Source organism: Cariama cristata, unplaced genomic scaffold, assembly GCF_000690535.1.
Source record: "Cariama cristata isolate BGI_N322 unplaced genomic scaffold, ASM69053v1 scaffold33353, whole genome shotgun sequence".
In the NCBI taxonomy this organism is placed as follows: domain Eukaryota; kingdom Metazoa; phylum Chordata; class Aves; order Cariamiformes; family Cariamidae; genus Cariama; species Cariama cristata.
Window position 1 is genome coordinate 27355 of NW_009608543.1, and position 26265 is coordinate 53619.

General features: G+C 35.3%; 1 protein-coding gene across 1 annotated transcript in view; it reads right to left on the reverse strand.

Moving 5' to 3' along the window:
• Positions 1 to 26265, reverse strand: part of C2CD5 (C2 calcium-dependent domain containing 5) — a gene marked incomplete at its 5' end in the record, with an annotated part of 63098 nt that overhangs the window by 6038 nt on the left and 30795 nt on the right. Inside the window, 12 exons of the mRNA XM_009697169.1 lie at positions 1546 to 1632; positions 2608 to 2695; positions 3452 to 3541; positions 4241 to 4339; positions 5335 to 5396; positions 8789 to 8852; positions 11802 to 11942; positions 12274 to 12438; positions 13459 to 13645; positions 16859 to 17050; positions 18821 to 18916; positions 21486 to 21600. Of these exons, the coding sequence (XP_009695471.1) occupies positions 1546 to 1632; positions 2608 to 2695; positions 3452 to 3541; positions 4241 to 4339; positions 5335 to 5396; positions 8789 to 8852; positions 11802 to 11942; positions 12274 to 12438; positions 13459 to 13645; positions 16859 to 17050; positions 18821 to 18916; positions 21486 to 21600 (1386 nt within the window). The remainder of the gene's footprint in view (positions 1 to 1545; positions 1633 to 2607; positions 2696 to 3451; positions 3542 to 4240; positions 4340 to 5334; positions 5397 to 8788; positions 8853 to 11801; positions 11943 to 12273; positions 12439 to 13458; positions 13646 to 16858; positions 17051 to 18820; positions 18917 to 21485; positions 21601 to 26265) is intronic.

Consider the following 26265-nt stretch of genomic DNA (forward strand, 5'->3'; position numbering starts at 1 on the left):
CTTGCACCCTCCAGGGCTTCTAACAAGACAAAATGAATTCCATTCAGATAATATATAAGCAGTCATGTAGTACAGAACAACAGTTTTCTTCTTATTAAAAAAAAATATTTTGGAGTAAAATACGAGAAAAAAAAAACCTTCTATACACAGTATACTGTGTACTTTGGTAGCACATAATAAATTAGTATAAGTAATTAAATTTACTAAATCTGTCTTGCAAATTGTAATAGGATTGTTTACTAAAGGTCATTACTGTGTATGGTTGTATACAAATATTTTTAAAATAAGTTTTACAGAAGAGTACGTAAAAAAGGTATCAATGTATTAAATAAGCTGCTAAGTAAGTGTAACTACAATGAAAGCTCAAGTCCATTTGTGAAGAAGGCAGATGAAATAATTATCTAGTTGAAAGTGCCTAAAGCTATGTACAGTACAATACGGAATGTGAAGAACATCAGGAAAAGTGATACACATGAACAGGCTACCCTCTACTGGTCAGTGCCCACTATGCAAATAGCACGGTCTGGTCACAGCGAAGACTATATCAGTCAGAAATTTTTGGAGAGCTCCTCTTTTTGAAAATCAAAGGTTAACATCATAATGCGACCAATTAAAGTTAAGCACACATAAATGCATAAAAATAATTAAAAAATATATAAAGCAATAAGAATATTATTGCTGAAATTAAACCGACCTCTGAAAATACAAGTAAATGAGGTAGGTACCTTCCTTTATATAACTTAAGTAGTGAGCAAAAAAGGGAGCTCTAACATTTTAGTTAAAGGGTATTTACAATAACTCACAGACACTAAATTTCCTATCTCTAGCCATTTTGGTGGGTAGATAATCCAACAATGGAGAAGGAAGTAAGGACAGCTGATTTCAATGAATGACGACCTAATTTTTGATACAGTCATAGAAGAATTGTGACAACCATTCCTGAAATACAGCTCTATCTCAGGTAAAATAAAGCAGCTATTTAACAGCTAAAACGTGCTGCAGCATACAAATGTTTTACTATGTTTACTAAGTTTTACTAAGGTTTACTAAGTTTAAGCTCCTTTCACTTAAAAAAAAAAAATTGCATGCAATTTTGCTTAGCTGAACCACCAGTATTTGCTAAAGTATTTCACACCATGAAAACTATGAGATTAATTATTTGAGGCTGACAATACATGGAGTCATTTTATACAGGCTATTTACAGAAGCAAAGCAGTATGTGGCAAGCCTAATTATTAAGGAAAGTATAATTCTTTAAGTCAAATGACACCCAACACCCAGTGGTTTGCAGCATTTTCAATACTCTAAATGCAAAGACAGAAGAACTACAGGAAATCTACAAAAGAATATATACAGAACGATTATCCAACCCATCTTATGGGACTCTCAAAAAATGACTTTTGGAGTGGACACCATTATGCTTAGGCAGCAAAGAATATTTAAAGCATGTTAAAGTACAGATATTTTAAAGCTACTGCAACAATGAAAGAGCAGAACTCAAAATCAGTAAAAACCAATAGTTCAACATTCTTCCATTTAACTGACCTTTAGCTGGTGAGAACGGCTGAGAAGCAAGAGGATCAGAGCAAAGTTCCAATGGAAACTGGAGCTGTTCTTCATTGTCTGTAGATGCTTCAACAAAGAAATCATATCCAATTGATAATTAACCCCCAAAATAAGATTTGCCAGTAACAGTAAGCACTACAGGTTCATTTTAGTCAGGTCTGACTGGAACAGATTATTTTCAGCCTATCTATATAGTGATGCAGTTCTGTATGAACAATTAGGTGTCTGACAATAAATGCAGCTGCAAAATTGAACAGAACCTGTGTTCCACTGAAGAGGATTTGATTTAGTATTTTCAGGAAAAAACATTGTGTCAATTCATGCATTTTCGATTTGATTCTGCAGTTGGATCTGAGTTAGCTATGCATTACAGTAAAATAACATTTTTTTTATTTCACATAAAAGAAAATGATTTACTGATTCTGTTGAAGAAGTTAGCTATAACTAATGTTTTAGAAACATATGGCTCTGTTCTACTACCTAATTCCATTCTTTAGAATGGAGTATCTTCAAAGTTCTGTCTAAATTCCCATATCCAGATTGCATACATACATTTCTAGTGTAAGACGGTGCTTCATTAGCAAGATGACATACGCAGATTGCAGTAGTCCCTTCTATTCCCTCCATAATGCTATATGCTTCACTGATCTGCAACTATATTACCGACCTACTTAAGGGTTTTGGGCAGGTTTTTTTGAAATATTATGAATAATTTATTTTCTGCCTTCTTGAAGGAAGGACAAAATTTGCTACTTATAAGAACAAGTACTCTCTAATGACTTACACCACATGTTTCAAAATACAATGGAAATGTCATCATCTGTTACACTAATTCTTTAGAGAAAAATATTCAAAGAAAGATGGCACATGGAACAAGGAAATATCAAACATTTTTTTCATGTTACTGTAAGTTTGTTGATTACGTAAAGCAAGTACCTAACACTCGATAAGTCAGTCATCCTGCTGGAGGTCACATATATGAACTCTAAAAAAGGAAAGAAAAATATTCTCTCTTATCTTTACATGCCTCACAACATTTACCTCTTTGCTGTGATTTTTCTGTAGGGGCTTTGTTGGCTTGTAATGCTTGATTTTTGTCAAATGTAATTGCAACAGCTGTGACTGCGATCTGCAAATCAAAAATATATGGCACGTTAGGTAACTTAATCTCTTGTGCAATCTGCAAAAATAATTCTGCAAACAAGTCAGCTTTTTCCATAAAAAATAACAGGCAAAAAAAATTATCTAAGTAGACATATTAAAAACCCTTCACAGCAGAGCATAAAAGGTAATACTAAGGTCCATTGTTAGAACATACACCTGACAATGTTCGTCCCGCATTTATGATTTTGTTCACCAGTTCCTTCCTCCTTTCTTGAACTGACATAAAAAAGAATCATAAAAACTCATTATCATTGTATTTGTAAAAGAGAGAAAGAGATGTTTAACTGAACACAAGAATGATGCTATACTTCTAAAGAAAACATTTCCTTAAAAAATAATAAAGTATATCGCATCATAGACAATTACAACGACAGCATACTTTGAAAATTAGTGTGCCATATTCTGGCAGTGTATGTGGTAACACCTTTTAATGGATACCTAGTCAGAGCTTTTCATTTCCTATCTAACTAAAAAGATACACACTATTGAGATGCACTGTGCTCATGAAGTGCCATGTAATCCCATGATACTGAAAACTGGTGAACTCAACAGGTCATCCTTTTTCTTCACCAAATATTATGGCCTTAAGTTCTACTTCAGAATTCACCAGACCTACTAGTAAATCAAATCCTAGCCTAGTTTACTCTGGGCAGCAAATGCTAATTAAAGGCCATAAATGTCATGCCTACATACTGAAAGTCAAAAGCAGCAGTTTGCTTACCTGAACTAACTCATCCTCCGGTAGAGCAACTGTGAAATTTACATGACAAAGGCAGCAAGGAACCATAGATCGTAGTTTAAAATACAAGCTCTGTTGAAAACAAGACATTATTTGTGTTACTCTCAAAAAAAAAAAAAGTATGGTTTATTTCAGAGAATCATAGAATCAAAATCATTATGGTTGGAAGAAACCTCAAAGATCATCAAGTCCAACCGTATACCTGATGCCACCATGCCTGCTAAACCCACTACACCATGTCTCGAAGTGCCACATCTAAACGTTTTTTGAACACCTCCAGGGATGGTGACTCCACCACCTCCCTGGGGAGCCCATTCCAATGCTTAATGACTCTAACAGTGAAGAAGTTCTTTCTAATGTCCAGCCTGAACCTCCCCCAGCACAACTTGAGACTGTTTCCTCTTGTCCTAAAAATTAAAGATCAAAACTCTTTTCATAGTAAAAATCATCTAATAACATTAATTTTTTCTTGAAGAATTACAGGTGTGAAAAGTCAGGAAAAAATGCAATCTACTGTGCAGCAGTCTTTATATTTCTGTTTCTAGAGTACACTACCAGTCAAAGGACTCATTCAGATTCAAAAAGCTTTGGAAATCCTTAATATACTAAGAAGGCTGAATCTACCTTTAGAGCAGCTTACAAACTTATTACAGACGCTTTGTAGCCTAATTCCAAAAAGTAATTATGAAGAAAATGTTATTTTCAGTATAGCCTGATTTTACTTTTCATCTATTTGAACAATTCAAAAAATGTTTGAAATAAGATTCTTACCTTCAACAGATTCTCACAGAGATCATTAAAGTTCTTATTAAGTGTTTGATTTGTTAGGTTAATGTTGCTTAATCTGGATACTCTTACTGCTGTGAACATCTGAATTAAAAACAAACACACTTATTTTTTTTCCCAGTATATGCCTGTATTTTATATTAAAAACAAGTTCATAAAGAAGGCTAATAATGCATAACATGGTATGGGGGAGGGAGAGGGAGAAAAGGAAAAAAACTGTAGCAACAGTAAGTCAAGTAAAGTTCTTATTGCTCACGCAATTTTACAAACAAAAGGCAAATTTTCTATCAACTAATGTATATGAATATATGAAACAAGCGATTAAGCAGGATATTAAGTACTCTATGTTCTTTTCACTTGTTTTATAAAGGAGTCATTCTACTTGCTACTTATTTTAACTGCTGTTGAAAATTACATGTTAATTGTGTACAATAACACAGACAATAATGGAACGTCATATACAGATATACAGGCAATCCCATCAACCTGAGAGTATGCTGCTGGTGCAGTCATACTGTTTTCAGGTCTGAGCTATGCCTCTGCAAAGCAGAGTCTTGCATTGTGCCAATTAGGTGTAAAAGCTCACTTCAATAGATCTATTTTAACTCTATATGAGACTGAATTGTGTCGTACAAACAGGACCAACATGTATAAACTTCATTATAAATGGAAATTTTCTCTACTCACTGGATTGGCTTTATCTAATTCTTATTTGTCTTAACGTATTCATGTTATCATATTCGGTATCTCACACTAAGTAACACAGTCAACAATTTGTTTCTTTTAAGAGGCTTCAAAATTTAGCCAGGCTCTTAAAAATGCCAAAAACCTTAAAGTTCACATCTACTGTAATTATTTTCTTATTTTTGTACCAGGCTGTCTAACAGCATTGAAAAAAACCACAAAGAAACAGGTTCTCATACCCTATTGTTCTTACCAAAATACTTTTATTTCTAACACAAGAGTATCCTTTTAATTTATCTTTCAAAACTAGCAATCTCTAATATATATTAAAATTACCACAGTGTATTTCAAAACAATTTGGAAAAGAAGTTTCAATTTTCTTTGAATAACCTTACTTGAATTTCCGGTGTCCAGTTATTTATACCAGGCATAATTTCTGTGTTGCAACTGTAAAAACCTGTAAAGAAAATATTTGGGGAAATCTATGTTGCACACTGCAACATAAAAATACTTTTAAAGAAATAAGTTTGCAATGTTTTGCAAGTATTTTTCCTCATGTGTTTTTGAATATTGAATAATAATAATAATATAAGACCAACATTCAAAAAACAAATGTAGCATCTGAAGAATACGATATAACATACAAAAGAAACACATGCTTTCTGTTATTCATACTGCATTGAAAAAACGGATAGAAAAGATGAACTCACCACTTCTAAACCACTAATTCACTACAGCATTCTTATTCTCAATATTCCTTCAACCGTCAAAAAGCAAGGCTAGAAATGTCATCATGTTGGGGCACATGAGAGAGGCTACAATGGCATGAAATGCAACAGTGACAGCCGCTCCCCATGGAGAATGGGTAATTAAGGTCACCTGATGCTAAAAACCAACCGGTGAGACAAGCTCCCCGACTGCTTCATGGAACCGCTCCTTGTGGCACCCACAAAACAAGAAACCCCTGACTAGGTCCTGAGCAGGCAGAAGCATTCAAAGAAGTTTTTTAGCTCTGATCAAGATATACTTAAGCATTCTTGCAGGAAGGGCAAACACCCCAAATTCGCTACTGCTCTGCCTAGTTTCTAATAGACAAACTATGCACAAATGAGAAAACTTAATAAAAAGGTGTGATAGGAAAAAGCTAAAAAGCTAACCTTTGACAGACAGCTTAGAGATGCTTTAAAGACACTACCTAGAGACTGAGTGCAAATATGCAGCACTTACTGACAGAGTCTTGAAATGAAAAAAAAAAAAAGTATAATGACTACACAGCAGGGTAAGAAAAGCTATAAACAGAAAATAGGCAATGTTGAAAATCTAAAGACATAGCCAAATGAGCACAAAAGAAAAAAATGTGGTAGGGCCTCTAAATCCACAAAATTAGCTAAAAAGAAATTGTGTAGCAGCTTGCGGAAGGTATAAATATTAATATATTTTCTTTCAGAACATCAAAAGCAGAAATCTTGTTGAAGAGTCAAGTAAGATATAGAAAGAATATGCAGAGATGACAACACAATAGTGGAAAGCATGCATTTTTTTTTTATATCAATGTTCAACACAGTAGTGGAGTTTTCCACAATAGTGGAAAAGCAGTCCCTTGTTTATTTTCCATCAGAGAACCTATCTTAAACAAAAGTGTCTGAAGGATATAGCGAACACAGAGGCAAATGAAAAATAAGGATTCATATAAACAACAGGAAAGGAAAAAGATTAAATAGTTGGCTAATTGGCATTGAACTCTAACTTAAAATTACCCCACTACTAGAGGAAAGGATTCTTTAATCTTCAGGTAGTGAGGTGCTTTTGGTGACTGTGACCTACTAATTTGCCTAGTACAGATATCTGTATTACTGGCCCGTAGAAACCGTTCCAGAAAATGGAGTTCATGGGCAGATGGAAAAACAAGACACTGCAGAGGAGCCGACAGCACTTTTTAAAGTTAGAGTCATAGCTCACAAGCTGTCAGCAAGCACGGAGACAAAAGGCATCTGACTGATACAGTCTACTTTGGACATCAAAAAGCATTTGATAAGATCCTTCACTAAGGACTCTTTAAGAAACTAATATGCTGAAGGGTAGAACGGAATACCATTGAAGGAAATGCAATGATTATAAGACTGGAAAGAGAAGGTCAAAACAAATGCTCAGTTTTCACAGTGGAGACATCTGTAACTCGGGATTGTATGCTTCAAACATATTCATAAATTATCTGCAAAAGAGGATAAAATGAGGTGACTGCTGATGGCCTTAATTTAGGCTAGTAAAATCAACAGCAGCAGGACCTAACAATGGATAATTGATGAGGAATAAAAGATTTGGTGGTAATAATAGATAACTATGACAAGGATAGTTCTGAGCTCAACAGTACGCAAAATTGATAAACAGTGATACCAACTATTAGGAAGGGAACGGGTATGTGCTCAGAAGAAACATGGGGAAACTCACAAAGACAAAAGAGGGAGGACAAGCACAACCAAATGTACAGAGCAACTTCCATATAACGGACAACTACATTAGCCCCTTATCCAGATCCAGAAGTTCCATTGAGCAGGATAGGACAGATATCTGTACAACCAGAAATAGCATAAAGAATACTGATACAAAGCAATGATTCACTGTTCTTCCCAATATAAGAAAAAGGGAAAAGTGGCTGATACAAACCAAGCATAAGAAGCTGGTTCTGATATGGGTACAGATCCTGCAAAACTCCACAAATGCTGAAGGCACATATGGGCTCAAAATGCAAACAACCAAATGCACAGAAGTTTGTCAAAGGCTACTGTTTATAACAACAGTAACTTACTTTCAGGACACTGTTGAACTATGAACTGTTGGCATGCCGTTCTGTGGGATTTCCCCAGTCCCACTCTTTCTCTTACATTAATGCAATATGCATTCTTGCCTGATTCCTACCAGCAAGCAGACATTGAGTCTTTCAATACACCTACCCCTCTAGTGGGTTCTTAAATAATTTGTACATGCAGACAACGAAATGGACACCTCAGAAAGTTCCATTGCCAGCAATGCAGCCCCAATATTCATGTTTGTATTGTGAAGTAAAAAGACATCCACTTCAAGCCTTATTACTGAATTCCAATCATTATTCACTTTAATCAGTTTTATGTTCTCAAGTTGCAACATTTTTTAAAAATACATCTATAAAAACCACTGAAGAAATTAGAAACTACTTTATTTCTATTATTTGACTTTACTGCCTTCTACAGAAAATGACCAATACTGAAAAATGCTGTGGGTGACTTAAGAATTTCAAATTATTTTTGACTTTGCTTTTTTTAATAGCAGACTACAACGCAGTGAACACAAAGACTTTTAAACTGACAGTATGGTACAATCACCAAGCAAGGAAAATACAACGCACTTGTTGAACAAGACTGCTGGAAGGGCAAATTGCTCACTTTAAATAATATTCTTGGAATACAACACCAATGTGTCACATTATATGGCTACAAATACTTAAAGACCATTCTGTTCTCTGTACTTCTACTTTCATTGACCTTGAAACCTACAAATTAGCCATTCAGTCCAGAAAAATCTTCAGAAACTTGTATACCAGTAGAAAAGATCCAATTGTTATACCCATATGAAGTAACAACAAATTTGCAAAATGGCACACCAATACTGCGTTTACTTTAGTTTTCAATAAGCAACAATCCCTATTAAAGGCATAATGACTTGTTTTTCACAGGTGTATCTGACAAGCTAAATGCTTCAAGAATGTTTTCACTGTTACTCTTGAACTTTTTTTTTTTAAAAATAAAACCAGTTCTATTTTTTCATTTTTCAGCCTACAGTATAAATTAGAAAAATATATTTTTTTTACTATACCAGGTGGTGGTGGAACATCTGTCAGTAAAGAATGTACATCTTCCATTGCATCTGTATCATCAATCTGGAAAAAGGAGTAATTTGATAAAAATCATGTTGCTGTTCCAGTCAGAAGTCTAAGAAAGGTGTGAAAACTTTGTTATCAAGAGATTTGTATCTAGCAGCTAAGCTGAGATTTTAAAAAAGGATTCCATTAACCAGACCTCTGAATCTTAACTAACAGACTATGACACACTTAACATTTGAAAAATAGTTCCCTTAATTAAATTGTATTAAAAATAAAGCGATGTGCACAGAACACATAGAAATTGCAGTAGTTAAAACAAAAATGATAAAAAGAGCATTTTTTAAACAATTTAAAATGCTGAACAAGGTTCCACACAACAACTTACAACTTTTTCCAGGTAAGGACCTTTGGCTACTAGAGCTCTCCTAAGGTCTGTATTATACTGACGTGATCATTCTCTACCTATTCCAATGACACACAAAAATCTTTCCAGGACGTTGAAAACCTTGTTTCGTATGAACAGCAGAAAATCAAACAGGAAAATGTAAATCTGGAGATTATTACTTTTTCCTATCCAAATAACCTCTACACCACCCAATCTTTAAAGACTTCTGTTATTTTAGATCAGAGTGAGAGCACATCTGCCCTCCTACCTTCTGTAAATATTTCTGTCGTGTCTCCGTAGGTTCATTCTGCCTTATTGAACTGCACAAGATCCAAGTTTACCTCTAACTTCCAACATTTTCTTAGCAAGTATTTTGGAAATTATTTCTATTTTAAATACCAATATTAAAGGGTTCTCTGTCAGGTATTCTTTTCCCTTCTCCCTCTCAAAGTAAAGAGGAACAGTCTTACTCCGCCCCACTCCCCCCCCAAAAAAAAAAAAAAAAAAAAAGAAGAGACAGCTTTACCTCTCATAATAATTGCCTTCCCAGCATCTCTCAGCATTTCCTCATCACAGTGAATTTTTTACCACTTTTTCTTACATATTTCTAGTGAACGATGATTTTAGCCTTGACAGGTCAGAGTCAGGAGCTTCACTAAAGCTCCTGGAATATTGTTTCTGATATCCAATTTCTTAACAGACAGTAGTAAGTCCAGATGAAAAGTCCTTTTTTCTATAAAGACTGAACTACCAAAACACAGGGATGCATATTCTAGGACCAACACACTCACATAATGTAAACCAGCAAATGATGGCCCTTAAACATCAGACCTTTTATTCTTGCTAACTTTAGAACCATTTGTAATATACTCTGTAGTACACTACAGTGTACTTCTATTTTCCCCTTCCACATAGAGATCTCCTAGCCCCCCAAGTGCATACACTACAGTTAATAAATAAGGTAGAAGGAAGAATTCTCCAAAACTGTAAAAAAAAAAAGAGCTGAACTCTGCTTGCAGTATATAATACAGTCCTTAACCAGCTGTTCTTTGCCTGTAACATATCAAGCTTCTTTATGAGGCAACCGGACAGAAGCGGCATGCCAAGCTTTTATTATTCTCTCTCTCTTTCATTTGACAGCCTTTAGAAGTGAAAAGGGGGCTGGGCTTATCTTTCCCCGGTATTTTTCATAATTTGTCCAAAGGGTCCGTTGCAGTTTAACAGTCTTTGGCTTGTTTTTTTAATGCCTTACACAATCCTCTCTTTTTTAAAAAGGCATTCGACCCTTTTTGCATTTATCTAAGTATTTTCTATTTGGCTCATCCATTTCAATGCAGTGGCTCAGAGAGCATCTATCATAACTTTTGTGTTGAGGATACAATTCTGCTCCTGTCAGTCTACACAGATGATGATACTAAAGCAAAACCAAAAACCTGTTAAGACCAGCTGCAAAAAATACTTGATGAAAACTCTCCTCATTTCTTTATAATGTGAGAGTTAACTAGCATCAAAGTTACTTTTAGGGACTTCCCAATTTACTTACTTTGATACTAGTATATCTGTAATTCACTCAAAGAGCAGAAGAACCAACCAACCTCAATTTATTACACCAACATCTCCCAACCTGTTATTTCTTCCCTCTCCTTTTTTTCCTGTTTCCAAATGAACTGCCGTTACAGAGCTCTCTCTCCTTTTCCCTATCTACAATCTTTCTTCCAGATTATTTTCTATGAAAACAGTGATTTGTGAAGATTGACATAAAGGAAAGTCTTGAATATACCTTAAGCTGCAATTACAGGCTGTAATATAATTACATTGTTTTCTTTTTCTTAGTCTAGGATACCTATTTGTAATGCCTGTATCTACAAGATGATGATCAAAACTCTAGCCTTCTTTAGTACTTGGCTCCTTTCCTTCAAAATTGTATAATGTTAAAATCATAGCTTTGAATTTTAGTGAATAGAGAGATAAAAGAAATTGATATTCTTTATCTATAGGTGGTGTTGTTCTTTCTAGTTCTAGCTGTAGAAAGAACTGGAAAGTATTCTCTGAATTTGTAAATTCTTGAACTCTGAAAAGCATCAGCTGAAATTCAGAAAAGCAAGTCTTCTTTTATATGCTGTCTTGACACATGCGTTTCTTTGAATACTACCAGTTCTGGAAACTAGTAATTCTGAATATCCAACTATGACAAGAGCTTTGAAATGGGAAGAATATACAAGTTTTTTCTTTGCTAAATATAAAGTGTGACAACACAGAACCTTAACATTTATAAAAATATATCTAAGTTTTGGATCAGTCGCAACTGCTGCTTGAAGTAGGCAGAAAGGCATTTCTTAGCAGTTCTTAGTTATTATTCTAGATATTGTTACATGTTCATGAACAGCAGTGCAATCTTTTTTCAGATATTGTCCATAGGCATAATACAGCTATGCTTTAAGCAAATAGGAAAGACAATGCAAAATCCAATACTTAACATTTTCTACTGATACAAAATGGAAAAATTTATATACAATTTAAGAACTGTCTTTGGAGATGAGTAAGAAAACTTTTCTCCATTTTTAATATATATATTTCAGGAAAAGAGAAGTATGAAAACAAGTACTGAAAACATTTATCACCTCCAAGACAAAAGCATCCTTTTTGCCATGTGAAAGGTCTAGCTCTGTAACTTCATCAGAACTTTCTGATTGAGATCTTAATAACCTGGAACGTTGCCTTGGTTCTGGAATGGGAGACCCAATGATTTCTTCAGGTAGCTCCTAAAAAGGATATAAAAATTAACCGTTGTTCTATGTAGCTTAGAAATAATTTCAATTATAAGCAATTTGTTAACAGTTCTAAGAACCACCACATTCTGAAAATAATTTTACTGAGAAATAAATCTAAGTAAGTACAAACTGATTTGGGTATGTGGCTTAAGAGATCTGAAAATTCCAGTAGGTTCCCAAAATATAGTGAAAAGAATCTATATCTCTATTAAAAAACAACTTATGCTCTGAATGATTCAGTCAATAAGAACCCATAGATGTACAAGGTGTATATCTGTTTGACTAAAAGTTTTATTTTTAAGAACATAAAAGCATTACTTACTGGAGGATTAATCTCATAAAGTTCCTTGTTTTTTGCTATCGTATCATTTATTTTCTTTTGCATGTGAGATATATGCTGCTCATAGGTGCCATCATTTGGAGTCTTCCCAGCAATCTGAATACCACCAGGTGTTGGCAGAGCTGCTAGATACACACCTGTTGCAGACTTTTAAAAAGTCATTAAGAAAAATGACAATTACACAAGCATGTACTTCTGATATTTTCATATGAAGTTTTCTGTAATGCTTATGGTATAATGGACAGCATTGTGACATGCATATTACAGCATGATCTCTTCCCACAATAAATGGATAGCTCTCTCCTATTCACTTATGAAAAAAACCTACTATTCTTTTAATAAACTCTCTCCTTCTCATGGGTCTTTTCCATGGCGGAGCTCTAACTTACCTAAAAGTTCCAAACAAACTATGAATTAAAACCTCTATCCTAGTATATTTTGCAGAGGCAAGTGATGGTTTCAAGGATTTAAAACTTGGCCAAACCATTTACAGTATTACTGAAATTGTGACAATCCCATTTCTATTTACAGAAAACAGATCATCACTTCACACAAAAGAACATGCAAGCCAGTCAATATTACCCAAGTATCCTCTTACACTGATGCAGGAGAAGCAGCATACTTCACTATTCTAATCCCACATGACAGAAAGAGGTTAGAAAATATTGTTAATGAACATTTCTTGACTCTAAGACACTTCCAATCTATCATTTATTTCTTCTGTGCCATCAAAGAAGACGTGACAGACCTTGCTCTTCTTGGAAACTAACCAAAAAATTTATTGAGAGACTTAATTGACCTTATTCGTCATGGAACTGTAATGCAACTTGAGGAACAGGGATCTCTTTGACACGACCTTTAAAGAACACAGTAATTTTTCTGTAATTTATGCCATTAAACCATTTAACATTTCTTTTCCTCTCACCCCCTTTCTAACAATCTTGTCCTCAGAGTTTCAAGAGATTTGAGTCTTCATTTTCTGGTGCTGAAAAACAATCTGTCCTGATCTGTCAACAATTAGACACCTCATTCCTTTCCATCACTTCATTTATTCTCAAATTGTCATTTTAATCTCTCTAGTTACTCTGAATTTCACTTGTATATCTTTGTGCCCTGCAAAAATACTGTAAGAAAGCAAAAGAATCCCAAGATTAAAACTGTACTTACTGCCAACCCCATTAGCATATTTTCACCCACAGTGATCTGAATTCTCAGCCCAAACAGAGCATTCATTCCTCTCAGCTTAAGTTTATTCATCAGTTGGGTATGCACTTCATATTCCATAAATGGCAAGAGATTACTGATAGATGTCGCATTTGCTTCAGCTTGAGCTTTCTTCTTTAGACGGCATAACCTGACAATACGAAACAGTACATGACGTCAGCAGATAAACAGTTTTAATGGACTGCTTAAGATTGCAAGTGATCACAGGGTATTTTGATTTTTTTCCCCCTCATTGTATAACCTAATACAATCAGTTTCTTTTTAATGCATTTTAGAATCTTGCAAAATATTAAATTCTTGTCAGGAAGATCAAGGCAGACTGAGGCACTGAGTCCCAATAAGTAAGATCCGATTTTCATTTTTAATAGGAAAGTGTATATTTATATTAACAATAAAAATGGGTAACATAAAAAGTAAATAAAACAGAACAATACATAACCCACAGAAACATTCAAAAATATTTCCTATTAAAGTAGAATACAAAAATTACAAATACTGTATTTTTGTAAATCACTATATGAAGTTTCATCTCCTTTCTTAAAACACGCTTAAGGAGTGTTATCAGGCAGAAAAAACATGCATCACACGGGTTTTGTCATAATAGTCCAACAGCACCAAATAACTACGCAATGTAAAGAAGTTTTCTACAGATTCCAGATAACCATCTACTAGATGTTTGGCTAAATATATTAACACTCCCACCATATAGCAGCAGCTGTTAAAAATTTGCCCTGCTCACTTTTGCCAAAGCAAATACTGAAGACAAACACAACTTCTTTGCTATTGCCAGTTGTTTGGTAAAATGTCAGTTCTTTACAAGAACTCCTTGAGATTGTCTTATCTGAAAATTTGTATTTTCAGCTTTTCTTCTAGTAAGACCCCAAATGCAAACATCTATTTCTGTTGCTGCAAACCTCAAACATTTCAGGTACAAGCATAGGAAATTATATCTACTGGTACAACTTTTAAAATTCCTATTAATACAGTTATTCAAGGCACACTTTGGAATAAAGAAAAAAGTGAGTGCCCTTACAGCTCAAGCATCAACCATACTAAAAATACTTATCTTAAAAGAATAAAAGAAAGAGCATAGAAATCCCATCTCTGATTGTATTATGATAGTCATATTCCACTCTTTGGGTGCAGTCTCATAAGCTGAAATTCAAACCCCACATCAGTATAATGACTGCCTAACTTTCAGTGATAACTTTTTTCCTCAAAAAGAGCCCATGACAACTGTATGTTTTACTGATATGAACAGATAACACTTTCTTCCAAGGACCACATTTATTACATGACCAGGAAAACATAGTAATTCACCCAATTGTAACAAGTTCACCTCAAAAGTCTTTCTAACTATAGCTTCAGGTCTTTTTCTTTTTCCATTTTTGTGGGGATGGGAATGTTTGACGAATCATCCCAGAGAAAACGAGACACCTAAAAATGCTCCAGAGACAGATTATGGACCACCATGTCAAACTAAGTCAATTTCCACAATCGTGCTGAATGCAGAGTTTAATAATATGAAAAATACCAAAGAAGGAGCATAGAACACATCTCTACAGTAGCTCCAGTAATTCTGCTCTAGTGGAAATCAGAGAATGATAATCACAGGATCATTAAAAAACCTCAGGTGAGAACGGACTTCAGGAGGTCTCCAGTTCAAATTCCTATACAGCAAAGCAGGGTCAGCTCTGAGCTCAGACCAGGAAGCTCAGAGCTTTACTCAGTCAGGTCTTGAAAACTCCCCAAAGTTGGAGACTGCACAGCTGCCTAGGTAACCTGCTCCACTACCTGACTGTCCTCATGGGTAAGTAGTTTTTCCTTCTATCTACTCTGAATCTCTTTTGCTTCAACTTAGGCCCACCGTCTCTCTCACTGTGCAGACCCTGGCTACATATGCTCCACAACCTCCTTATAATGGCAGGCTGCTATTAGGTCCCCCTGAATCCTTCCTCTTTCCAGCCTGAACTAGTTCAGCACCCACAGTTTCTCTTCATAGAGCATGTGCTCCTTACTCCCTTGGTGGCCTTCCACTGAACTTGCTCTATTTTTCTGATCTCTGTCTTACTCTCAGAGGAGGACAAAACTGGACAGGTATCATATGGTCTGATCCCACTCATTGTGGTGTAACTGGCAAACTTCAAGAGAACACAGTCCATCATCCCTTCCACATCATTAACATGTTCAACAGGACAGGTCCCGCTGCAGACTCCACTATACCTGTCATGGCCATACAGGTAGGTTACAAACCATAAATCACTGCACTCTCAGCCTAACCATCCAACCAGTTATTTATCCATGTAGTTGGCCACCCATACAGACTGTACATAGCTAACTCCCCCTCCTTTCCCACTGTAAAACACCTTATTCCTTTTTCCAAATTCCCAAATTTCCAAATTCCCAAAAAGGTCAATTGTATCTTGTGTATTAGGAAGTGTGACCAGCAGGTTGAGGGAGATTATCCTCCTCCTCTACTCTGCCCTGGTGAGCCCACATCTGGAGCGCTGTGTCCAGTTCTGGGCTCCCCAGTTCAAGACAAGGAACTACTGGAGAGAGTCCAGTGGAGGGCAAGAAAGATGATGAGGGGGGAGTGGAGCATCTCTCTTATGAGGAAAGGCTGAGGGAACTGAGTCTGTTCAGCCTGGAGAAGACTGAGAGGTGATCTCATCAATGCTTATAAATACCTAAAGGGTGGGTGTCAAGAGGATGGGGCCAGACTCTTCAGTGGTGCCCAGCGACAAGTTAAGGGGCAACAGGCACAAACTGAAACTCAGGAAGTTTCATCTGAATATGAGGAAGAACTTCTATACTTTGAGGGTGACAAAGCACTGGAAACAGGCTGGCCAGAGAGGTTGTGGAGTCTCCTTCTCTGGAGATACTCAAAACCTGCCTGGACAGTTACCGTGCAACTTGCTGTAGGTGAACCTGCTTTGGCAGGGAGGTTGGACTACATGATCTCCAGAGGTCCCTTCCAACCCCTACCATTCTGTTATTAACTGACTTAAACAGTTAATTGAGCTTTCAGTGCAATAGCTGTCCGAAACAGCAAGTCAAAGCATGAAAATTCTTACCTCCAGGTAGACAAAAATACAGTAATTCCCATAGGCATTTAAAAAAGGCAGAACATTTACCAAATGTCCATCAACATGGATAAGTTACCAGATGTCCATCAACAGACATGACATATAACATGTCTTTCTCCTCCCATATCCTAAGACACTCTCATTAACTTGTAGCAATTCCACATAAAAATTTAAGGTTTAATGACATACTGGATTTTAGCAACAGGAATTCTTTTGAAGATCTCCAAAACTTTATTAAGAAAATTTTTGATAGATACCTGGCTTGAATAAGACATCCCTTCCCAATAACTATTGCCTCTACAGGAAGATCAATTGTGGTGAAAAGGACATCAGGAACTTTTTGCTTCCTGCAGTTGTAACAGTAAGTGAGGTGAGCAGGGAATGGCATGTTCAATTCATCATATGGTATATGGCAAAATCCACAACCTGGTGGTGAAGCTTCTTCAATCCTAAAAATACATTATGGAGAACATACTTAAAACATCTGCATCTCATTAAAATGATCAAGACATCCACATGTGTATAAACACCTACAGATACCTGCTTAAATCATACTGCAGCTATACTCTGCTTCATTGTACCAATGTGACAAGTATTGCATTTTATGAATTGGAAGAATAAAATTAGGCTGCACACTACCAGCTAAAATGCTATAAATAAAACTTGCATTGAAACTTGTTGTGCAGTGATCAAGAAAAAGTACATACAATGACCAAAGATTTATATGAAACTAAAACATTACTAAGCTGGCTTTAGGCATTATGATTTATAAATGTAGTCCATGGTACAACAGTTGTAAAAATTTGCTGTACCAAATGCAATGAAAAGTCTCTTTTACACAGATGGTGTCCAAAAACCTACACAAACTGAATAAGCAGAACATAAACAACAAACTAACTATCCTACTAAGAAGCAGCACAATATATATTAACATTGTAACAAGAACAGCAAGATTATTTCCTAAGATAAGGTATTAGGTAAAACTTGTTATTGACTTAGAACACTTAGTCCCACTGCCCTATAAGAAATATCCAGGAATGACCACTATGAAAATACAAACAAGGAAAGCATAGGCTAACTGCACCACTACAAATTTATTCTGTTTCACATGAACAATTCTTCTCAGTGAATTTTGAAGAGATGCTTAAGCAAATCTGACAGATTTGGAACATTAGTTATCACTGACTTTGGCGTATATATTTTGTCTCAAACATGGGTTTTGTCCGTTTTAGTTGTTTTACCTTCCTTTGGCATTTGTAATCTATGCCAAGATGCTCAGTAGCACCGAAACACGTATTTTGATAAAAATGCCATTTTCTTCGTATTATGAACATGACATTTCTTTCTCTCCATCACATAGAGAATACAGAAACAAATATTTTTGTTCTGGCAACAGTTTTCAAAAGTCTATCTACACAAGAACATAAAGGTCTCCTGCTAACAAAGTAAAAGAATAATAAATAACACTGTTAGCAGGGTTATTATGGAAAAAGTAATGCAAGTGCTAAGGTGTAATAAATAGCCTCTCTCATGACTACAATAATCCCTTGAAATATTTAATGACTATCCTGATGAACGTGTAATGATGACCAATATGCATTAGTTAATCTAATTATTTTTTCCTAGAATTACTGTTTGTCAATACTTTCTTCAAATTTTATTTTCAAGAGCAAAAACAAAGGGAAACTTCATGTTTTTCCTTCAGTTTCATGATTTTGTTCACAAACTTCAACTAAAACATACATATTTTGTAAAAATATGGCACCATCTTTGTTTTACAACCAAGCTCTTTTATCTCCCATACAGCTCTTAAATAGTATATATAGACCACATATACACATATTACAGCCACAACAATTTTTGGTTTATATAAGTTATCATACATCTATCATTTTTTAATAGTGTGATATAAAGTTGAGAAAGATACCTGAAGAGCAGCAAAGAAAAAAAAAACTGAGTTATTATCTGTGGTTAGTAGTCAAATATGTTACCTTATTCAGACTGTTAGAAATAAAAACAGAATATCTAATTTGGTGCAGAGTTCCATTACTTCTGTTGTTGTTGTTGTTAGTGAAAAGCAGTAAAGTGGTTGGTCCCGCATCCTGCACTGTAACACTGTAACCTACCCTAATAGAGAAGAACTATCTTGGCTCTGAGGAAAAAAATCAACCTCTCCCTTCTCTGACCCTATGGAAAAGAAGCCAGGCTGCCATGACAACCTTTGTTCCAAACAGCCTTCCATGGTGCCATCCTGAAGAAACCTAGGGTTCAGTACAGCTGCCGTGCCAGACGCGGACAAAATACAGACCTCTTCACTATAAGAGAAAAGAATTACAACAAAGTGAATTCCTACTACTTTGTGCTACTTTTATTTAAAACTGTTAGATTAAAAGGCTGGTACAAAAGTCTCTATGAGTTCAATATAACTACTAATTTTGTGCATTTGTGCAATTTTATCTGTTAAATCCGACAAACAATCCTCCTTTGTTATTTAAACCATTGTGTAAGAGATGCAGAAGGATTGAACTGAAAGACTAAAGAGCTTTGCCCTGTGTTATAAATAATATGCTGTAACATCACAAAGGCTAACCAGGCTTAAGTATGGTTTTCAATTGGGCCAACCAACAAAAAGCAAAGAAACATTAAAAAAACCAAGGTGTAATTGTTTACCAAAGTAAAATGGAAGTTGAGAGCCTCATCATCTTATAAACATTCACTTTCAAAAGGAAGTTACAACACAACACTGACAAGGGTGCTTCTTGGAGGATAAAAAGTAGCCAAACAGTAAAATTTGACTATGAACAACTACAGCTATGATACATATAGCATGTAAAGCAACTGATCATATTCATTATTTAGGAGAGTTAAAGCTCTCAGAAGTGCAAACTATGATCACAGAGCTTTTAACATTTCTGAAATTGTTAAGTAAGAAACAAACCTCTAACATTCAGTGCTTGGAGTACTACATTGGAAAAAATACAGAGAAAAGCTTTCCCACAATTTCTGGAACAATACATGTGCCTTTCTTGTTATTTCTCTTTCCAGAATAATTGTTCATATATAACATGTCTGGCAGACCAGTACTTACGGACAGAGCCTTGCTCTTTAGGCATGCAATAAAGCTGAACTGGCAAGTAAGCATGGGAACTCTTAATAGTACCACATTAAATTCCTTAAGAAAAAGGAAAGTGTGAAATAACCCAATAACTGACTGCCTATCTATACTCTATACATTCTTTCCCCATAGTTAATGGGGAAAAACAACAGAAAAAAACCAAAAACAACACAACGAAATATTTATGCTTTCTACAAGGAGACTGACAGCCAAAGGAATAAATCTTCCATTTTTAGTGCAAGTTCATCCCTCAGCGATAGGAACCTGCACATTGCAATTCTGAGGTAAATATGGTCTTTAATACACCAAGCAAGACAGACCATAATCAGACAAGACAGCATAATGAATACAAATCATGCCTTCTCTATAAAGTAAATTATCTTGTTTCCCTACTCTACTAGCACAAGTACTTGACTTCCAAAAACTGTTTTCAAGTTTTGTGAAAGTTCAATATATTTGGTGGTTTCGTTTTGTTTTGTTTGTTGTTTTGTTTTTTTTTTTTCACCTGCAGTGAAGCAATAAACGTGAAGCGGCAATAGATGTGAAGCAATCAGTGTTGTGGCTTTCAGGCTGATCATTTCTGGTTATCTTACTACTTTACCAACAGATGGTATGCACTCATGAAAGCACTATATAACTCTGTATTTCTTTCTTCAACTTATCAATTGCAAAGTAAAATGAAACTTCCTTTTCCAGCTTCTCTCTTTAAAAAAGGCAAATCTTCAGTACTTTTTCTTCAAAGTGTTTAGGCAAAGTCTGCTTTACAGAAAATAAATTCAGATGTCTGAGTTTGCTTCAGTTACTTTCCTAAATCAATTCAAAACAACTAGTGAGCCAGAGTACTTTTCTGTTTGATACCAGTCAGACACACTCGGGCCCAGGAGGAGCTCTTCATAGATTACCTTCCAGAGCTAGAAAGAGACACCACCTTTCTTTGGCGAGAAAGGACCAGTAATTAGATGAATCCTGAATTATTTCTCCCAAACTCCAAGCCTCTCACGAAGTTTGTTATTAAGCCACCCAAATACACAACATTGGAATTTTCTTAGCCAAAGGGAATACAGTAAGGCACTGGAGTTTTGGCCTGAATAGGATGCAGGGCTGGGGAATTCAATCTCAGAAAGATTACTGCAGAATTGCAGTTTAATATGCTAAACACTACTGTAGTACTGAAAGATAAAAATAATCACACTCGTTTTCCAGGAAGAAACACAGAACATTTACACCTAAAGTATTCTAGACCTATAAGCAGCATATTCTCATTTAACGTACAATTATTACATTCCTAGTAAAGAAGTTGCGTCTTAAGTTTGAAGTTTACCATTTAAGTACTGGTCTGCCAGTTGTTACCCAATAATGAAACTGCAATACATACACTTTTAAGAAGAGACTTAACTATTTAGGTAGATTAGGTTTAGAAAACTTCATAGAAAAATTAACATTATTACTACAAAAGCAAATACGTAGGTTTGAGGATTGTTTTTTTTTAAAATAAATATTCTAATGTTCATTAGAAAAATCTTAAAACCCAAACCAAAACATGGTTAAAAAACAAAAACAAAAACAAACAAAAAACCCAGATCAAAAATAAAAAACAAGGAGCAGCACACAATACTGAAATCTCAGAAAGTTCCTTTAACAAACTCTCTGAAGTAGGTACACTAGACTCTATCAACAACTGTGTTGAAATAGTTAATCATCTTTAATCCACTGAAGATGAAATAAATTTTCTGTGGCATTTTGAAAATCAAATCATCATCATGATTTACCAAATGCTAGTTGATTCACTGTAGCCCACTACAGCATGACAACCCAATGCCTTGGCATGGGATTTTATTTCTTGTCTGATTTCTGCCCACCATGCATCTCGTGTCTCTGGTTCATCTGAAAGACAAAGTATAAATCAGTTCACTATTCTGCACTATGTCAACACAAAGCTTCATGCAATTAATCTGAAAAGTCAAATTTTTCATATTCACTCATTTTGTTGTATCTGGACACTTTTTATTTCCTAGTTATCGCACTTCAAGCAAACGCTAACAGGGCTTTTCTGTTAATTTTCTTGTTTATCATCCATATGAACAGGTTCTGGCAAATTACTGCATTCTTGTTGTTGTTGTCCATATGACAGATAACACCAAAATACTGTAGATACCGTTCCAATCTCTACCCACTTGAAGACCATACTGTCACTTTCCAACAACACGAGAGCAGCATGTAACTTGCAATAAAGCTTCAAAGACACTCTGTAATATTGAAAAACTAGTAGTAGTAGTAGTAGTAATGAAATAGTATTTGTAGTAATAAAGTAGTATTTTACTTTGGTATACACTTGACATGTTTGAAACAACCTCAAAAGTTTTTCCTATTGCAAGCAGTTCTCTCTGTTAACCAGATGTTAACATATTTGTTCAAGACTGTATCGCTAATCGAACACACAGCTCTGTGGTCCTTATTTCAATACTTCTAACTTTGAGAAGCAAAGTATTTGAATACTACATAAAAAATGCAAAAAAGTGTGCTACTAGAGTAAGTTTATGCAATCCATTTATTTTAATCGTTCAGCAATTATTTTCCCAGAACTAAAGCTCTTGTCTTGCAAGCTTTTTACATATGAAGTCAACCAGTATTGTCATTTACAACTAGAGTTTGTCAACTGTTTCTTCTTTAAAAAGGGCTTACCTGTACCAACGAACTTAGCTGAAAACCATGTTAATTGTTGATACATAAAATAATGGGAAAACCAGTAACAATAAGCACTCAGATGCTACAACGGGTTCTGAGTAGACAGATTCTTACACAATTTCCCTGAAATCAACTGAACTTCACAGATACAAACTTCTAGCCATTGAGATCTCCTTGCTGAATCATAATTTAAAATATCAATGTCAAAACCTGAGATTCGTAAGGAACCAATTTTGTCCTAACAGGAATATTTATAAATAATAGTGTATGATAATCCTGTATCATACACTAGGTTCTCTGACAACATGACAAACAAAAATGAAAGATGCAGATATACACATATTTTGAAATTTACTGAAACAAAAATACTGTACAGCAAGATGTATTAACTCATGAATTTACCTCAACTTTTCATTTAGAATGAAGCTTTCAGTTTTCTAAAATAAACTAATGATCATTTTCTAATTTAAAAAAAGAGCACAGAGGTATGCATATTCAACTATAGCTAACTTTAGATGTTAATGCTTGTGTAGCATTGTACTGACTAACAGCAGCTTTGGGTGTTCAGACTGAAGTTTATCCAAACTTTGCTTTAAGAAATGAACACAAAACAGAAAAACAACCCTACAGTGACAGTTCTCAGGAAGGTTCTCCACAATCAAGACAAAAATGTATACAATAAGACACAAAACAGACTAAGGATTTTCATTAACCATCTCAATTATGTTCATTATATCCAAGTTCACCTTCAGCAGGTTTCAATGCATTACTAGGAGAATCTTGAGGCACTGTACTTCAGTGTCTCAACATGAAAACACTGTTTAAACACTTTCACTGACTGGGAAAATCAAATGCTCGAGATGATACACAGTAATCCTGACCTAGACAGTTGGAGTACCTGCTAGCAAGGTCTCACACTTTTCAGTTTTCAAAAGCTGAGAATCACACAGAAATAACCCATCACATCACAGGGTTGGAGTTCCCAAGCTCAGCTATGAGAACTATTTGTGGTATACACAAAGAAAAGTGGGAGGCAAAATGTCTTCTCTTATGCATGTCTGAACAGAGGCTGTGATTGTTGCCACCAGTTAATGGTAGTAGTGGTCAGTGAACGGAGCAACTTTGGAAATCCATTTTAAGGCAAAGGCTACGACATCTGACAAAATGGGGAGCTGTATGGGAGATGTGAGACCACAAGCACATTCTGTAAATGTTATCACTAACTCTTTATGGTGGAATGGACATGGATCCTGGGAGCAATTCCTCCTTCCCCATCCAACCATGGACAAGAAGAAGATTGCTTATCAATATGTTTCTCCCTCTAACAGAAAGTGTAAGTAGTAGGAAAAGTGGTTCACTGACTATGCAGAACAATTCTTGGTCAATTAGACTTGATCACAGGCAGCTGACTATAAACACTGACTGAAGAGCCACACAAATTTTTGTACTTAACAGAAAAACACCTGCAAAAGAGAAGTAACCTTTTTCTAGACATAAAGACAAAAAAGCCAATTTTACTAAATCATCACTTTTCTCTTCACATCTTTAGGTACCATTTGGCAAAAACTGCTCCTACTTGTCACCAGTGACCTTTCTATGACAAAAAGTGCAAGAAAATGTGAAGTCATGACAAAAGAGTTGAAAGTGAGCAACAAGTGAAGTGACTGGAGATGAAGAGGGAAAGTGCTGTGGAATAAAGAATAAGATTACAAACAAGAATATGACACTGAAAAGGTATGTAGCCACAGTAAAAACTGAAACAGAATGAAATGTTGAAAGGCAACAGACATGCTTGAGGGGAAGAGAGAAGATAGAAATAGTGACGGGTCCCAAACTCTATACACACATTTAACTTTCCTCCACAAAAATTTATAGTTTAAATTAAAGTTTAGGAACAAGTTCCTAAGAGAGTTAACACAATTTTCTCACCTAACTTATCTACAGGCATGCCTTATCATAATGGAAAGCACGTATTGTGGTGAGGTTGCTCAACACTATGTCTTGCTAAAGCAAGATCTAACTCTTTACTCTCAGAATTTGTTCAACATCAGAATTAACAAAACTATTAACTACAGTAATATAATGGATCATTTTCATTCTTATTAGAGATAAGAACAATTTTCCAGCCATTGTCTTTGTGTTAACAGGACCAGGCCCAATATCTTTGAAAAAATCCAACGAATTCTTATTGCACAAGTTCAAAAACTTCTATACGAGTCATGCATAAACAAGTGTTTGTAAAGAAGACTGGGTCCTCTGCTTAAGACATTTAACTGTGGGGTTTTTTTCTTTCAGAAAGAGGCAAAAAACCTGAATCAGTATGTTTATTTATAAATACTGTACATTCACAGTTTACATGAACTTACCTTTGCACATTAGAACACAAAATGATTGTCTATAATTAAAATCAAACACCATGACATTGCAATAATAAATTGATACAAAACACTGAACGCAGTGCAATGTGTAGCATTCATATTCTTCTGACAAATATTTTCACAAGCAGCCTTTTTTGACACATGAGCCACACAATTTCACATGGGGATGCCATTGTAGCATTTACAAGTTTAGTAAAGCTAAGGATTTACATAAACAATTAGAGGAGTTAGGGAAGCAGGATGGCATGTGTCCAGTACACTCCGTCAGAGTGTCTGTTGTTTTTTGCTAAGGCAAAAGCTTAATAACTAAGGGTTTGCAAAGCAGATTCAGCAGACAGTAGCCAGAAACAGTGGGTATTTTGGCGCATGCTTGGATCAGGTGACAGTACAGACTGAAAACTATGGCAGCTCACTGAAATGGTTACAGAAAGTAATGGCCCTGGATTCTAGGTGGAAGCAAAAAGGCAAGCATACATAGCACTCAATCACAAGCTCTTCTAGCAAATCTACTGAGTTTATAGCAAGGTTTATCTACAACTTCAAGCAAAAAAGTTTGCAAAAATTACACCGCTATTATGCGCCCTTTATTTGGAAACCAAAGACTTAATATTCAAAGTCGACTTTTATTAATGTTTCAAAATTGGCATGATATTTATAACAAAGTGGAAGCAAAGCACACTGTTTCTAGAGTTGAAGACTTGAGAAACAATGTTGTCAACTGTACAGTATTCTATAAAAATCATGCCAACTCAAACACCCTTCAACTGAAACTTTCCAAACTTAGTAAACAGCTTTAGAAGATAAAAACAGCACTGTATTTTGTGCCCTAAATGTTCTTTGAGTCAGTTCTATCCAACACCAATTCACCTACCTTTCCTTCAAAATATGAGGTTGACTTCTATGAGGCTGTATTGTTGATAGGACAACATCCTGTTCAAATCTTTCACCTGGAGATAACCCTAGACACTATCAATACTTTCCGATTCATAAGAAGCAACACCTTTCCAAAGTTATTTGCTACAGATTCACTTGTACAGGGCCTTTCACGATTTACCCAGTATCTGCATTATGCTAGGTCCATACAGACTTTTAAAAATTGAAGAAAATTAAGAAGAATGGTCTCTTAATTACAGAGATCACATGCAAGAGTGAGTTACTGTATTAAAGCTGAATAACCAGATATCCTGAGACAATTACTCTGAAGAAGGAAATTTATAATGTAACATTCTGAAATGAGGAGGACAATCATACTATGAAAGTTTCCACAATCTACAAATGATTCACTGTTCTGTTGTCTCAAAAATGGCCATGGAGACACCAATAATATTCTTTCAAATTCAATCTCCGAGTCTTTCACTAGGCAAAGCCATTATCCACATCTTCCTTATCCCCTTATTCTTCTATCTTCTTCATTAAAACTTATTAATCAGCTTATACAGAAAAAAGTGTGGGATTATTTTGCAAATTGGTTGGTTTGTTTGTAAGA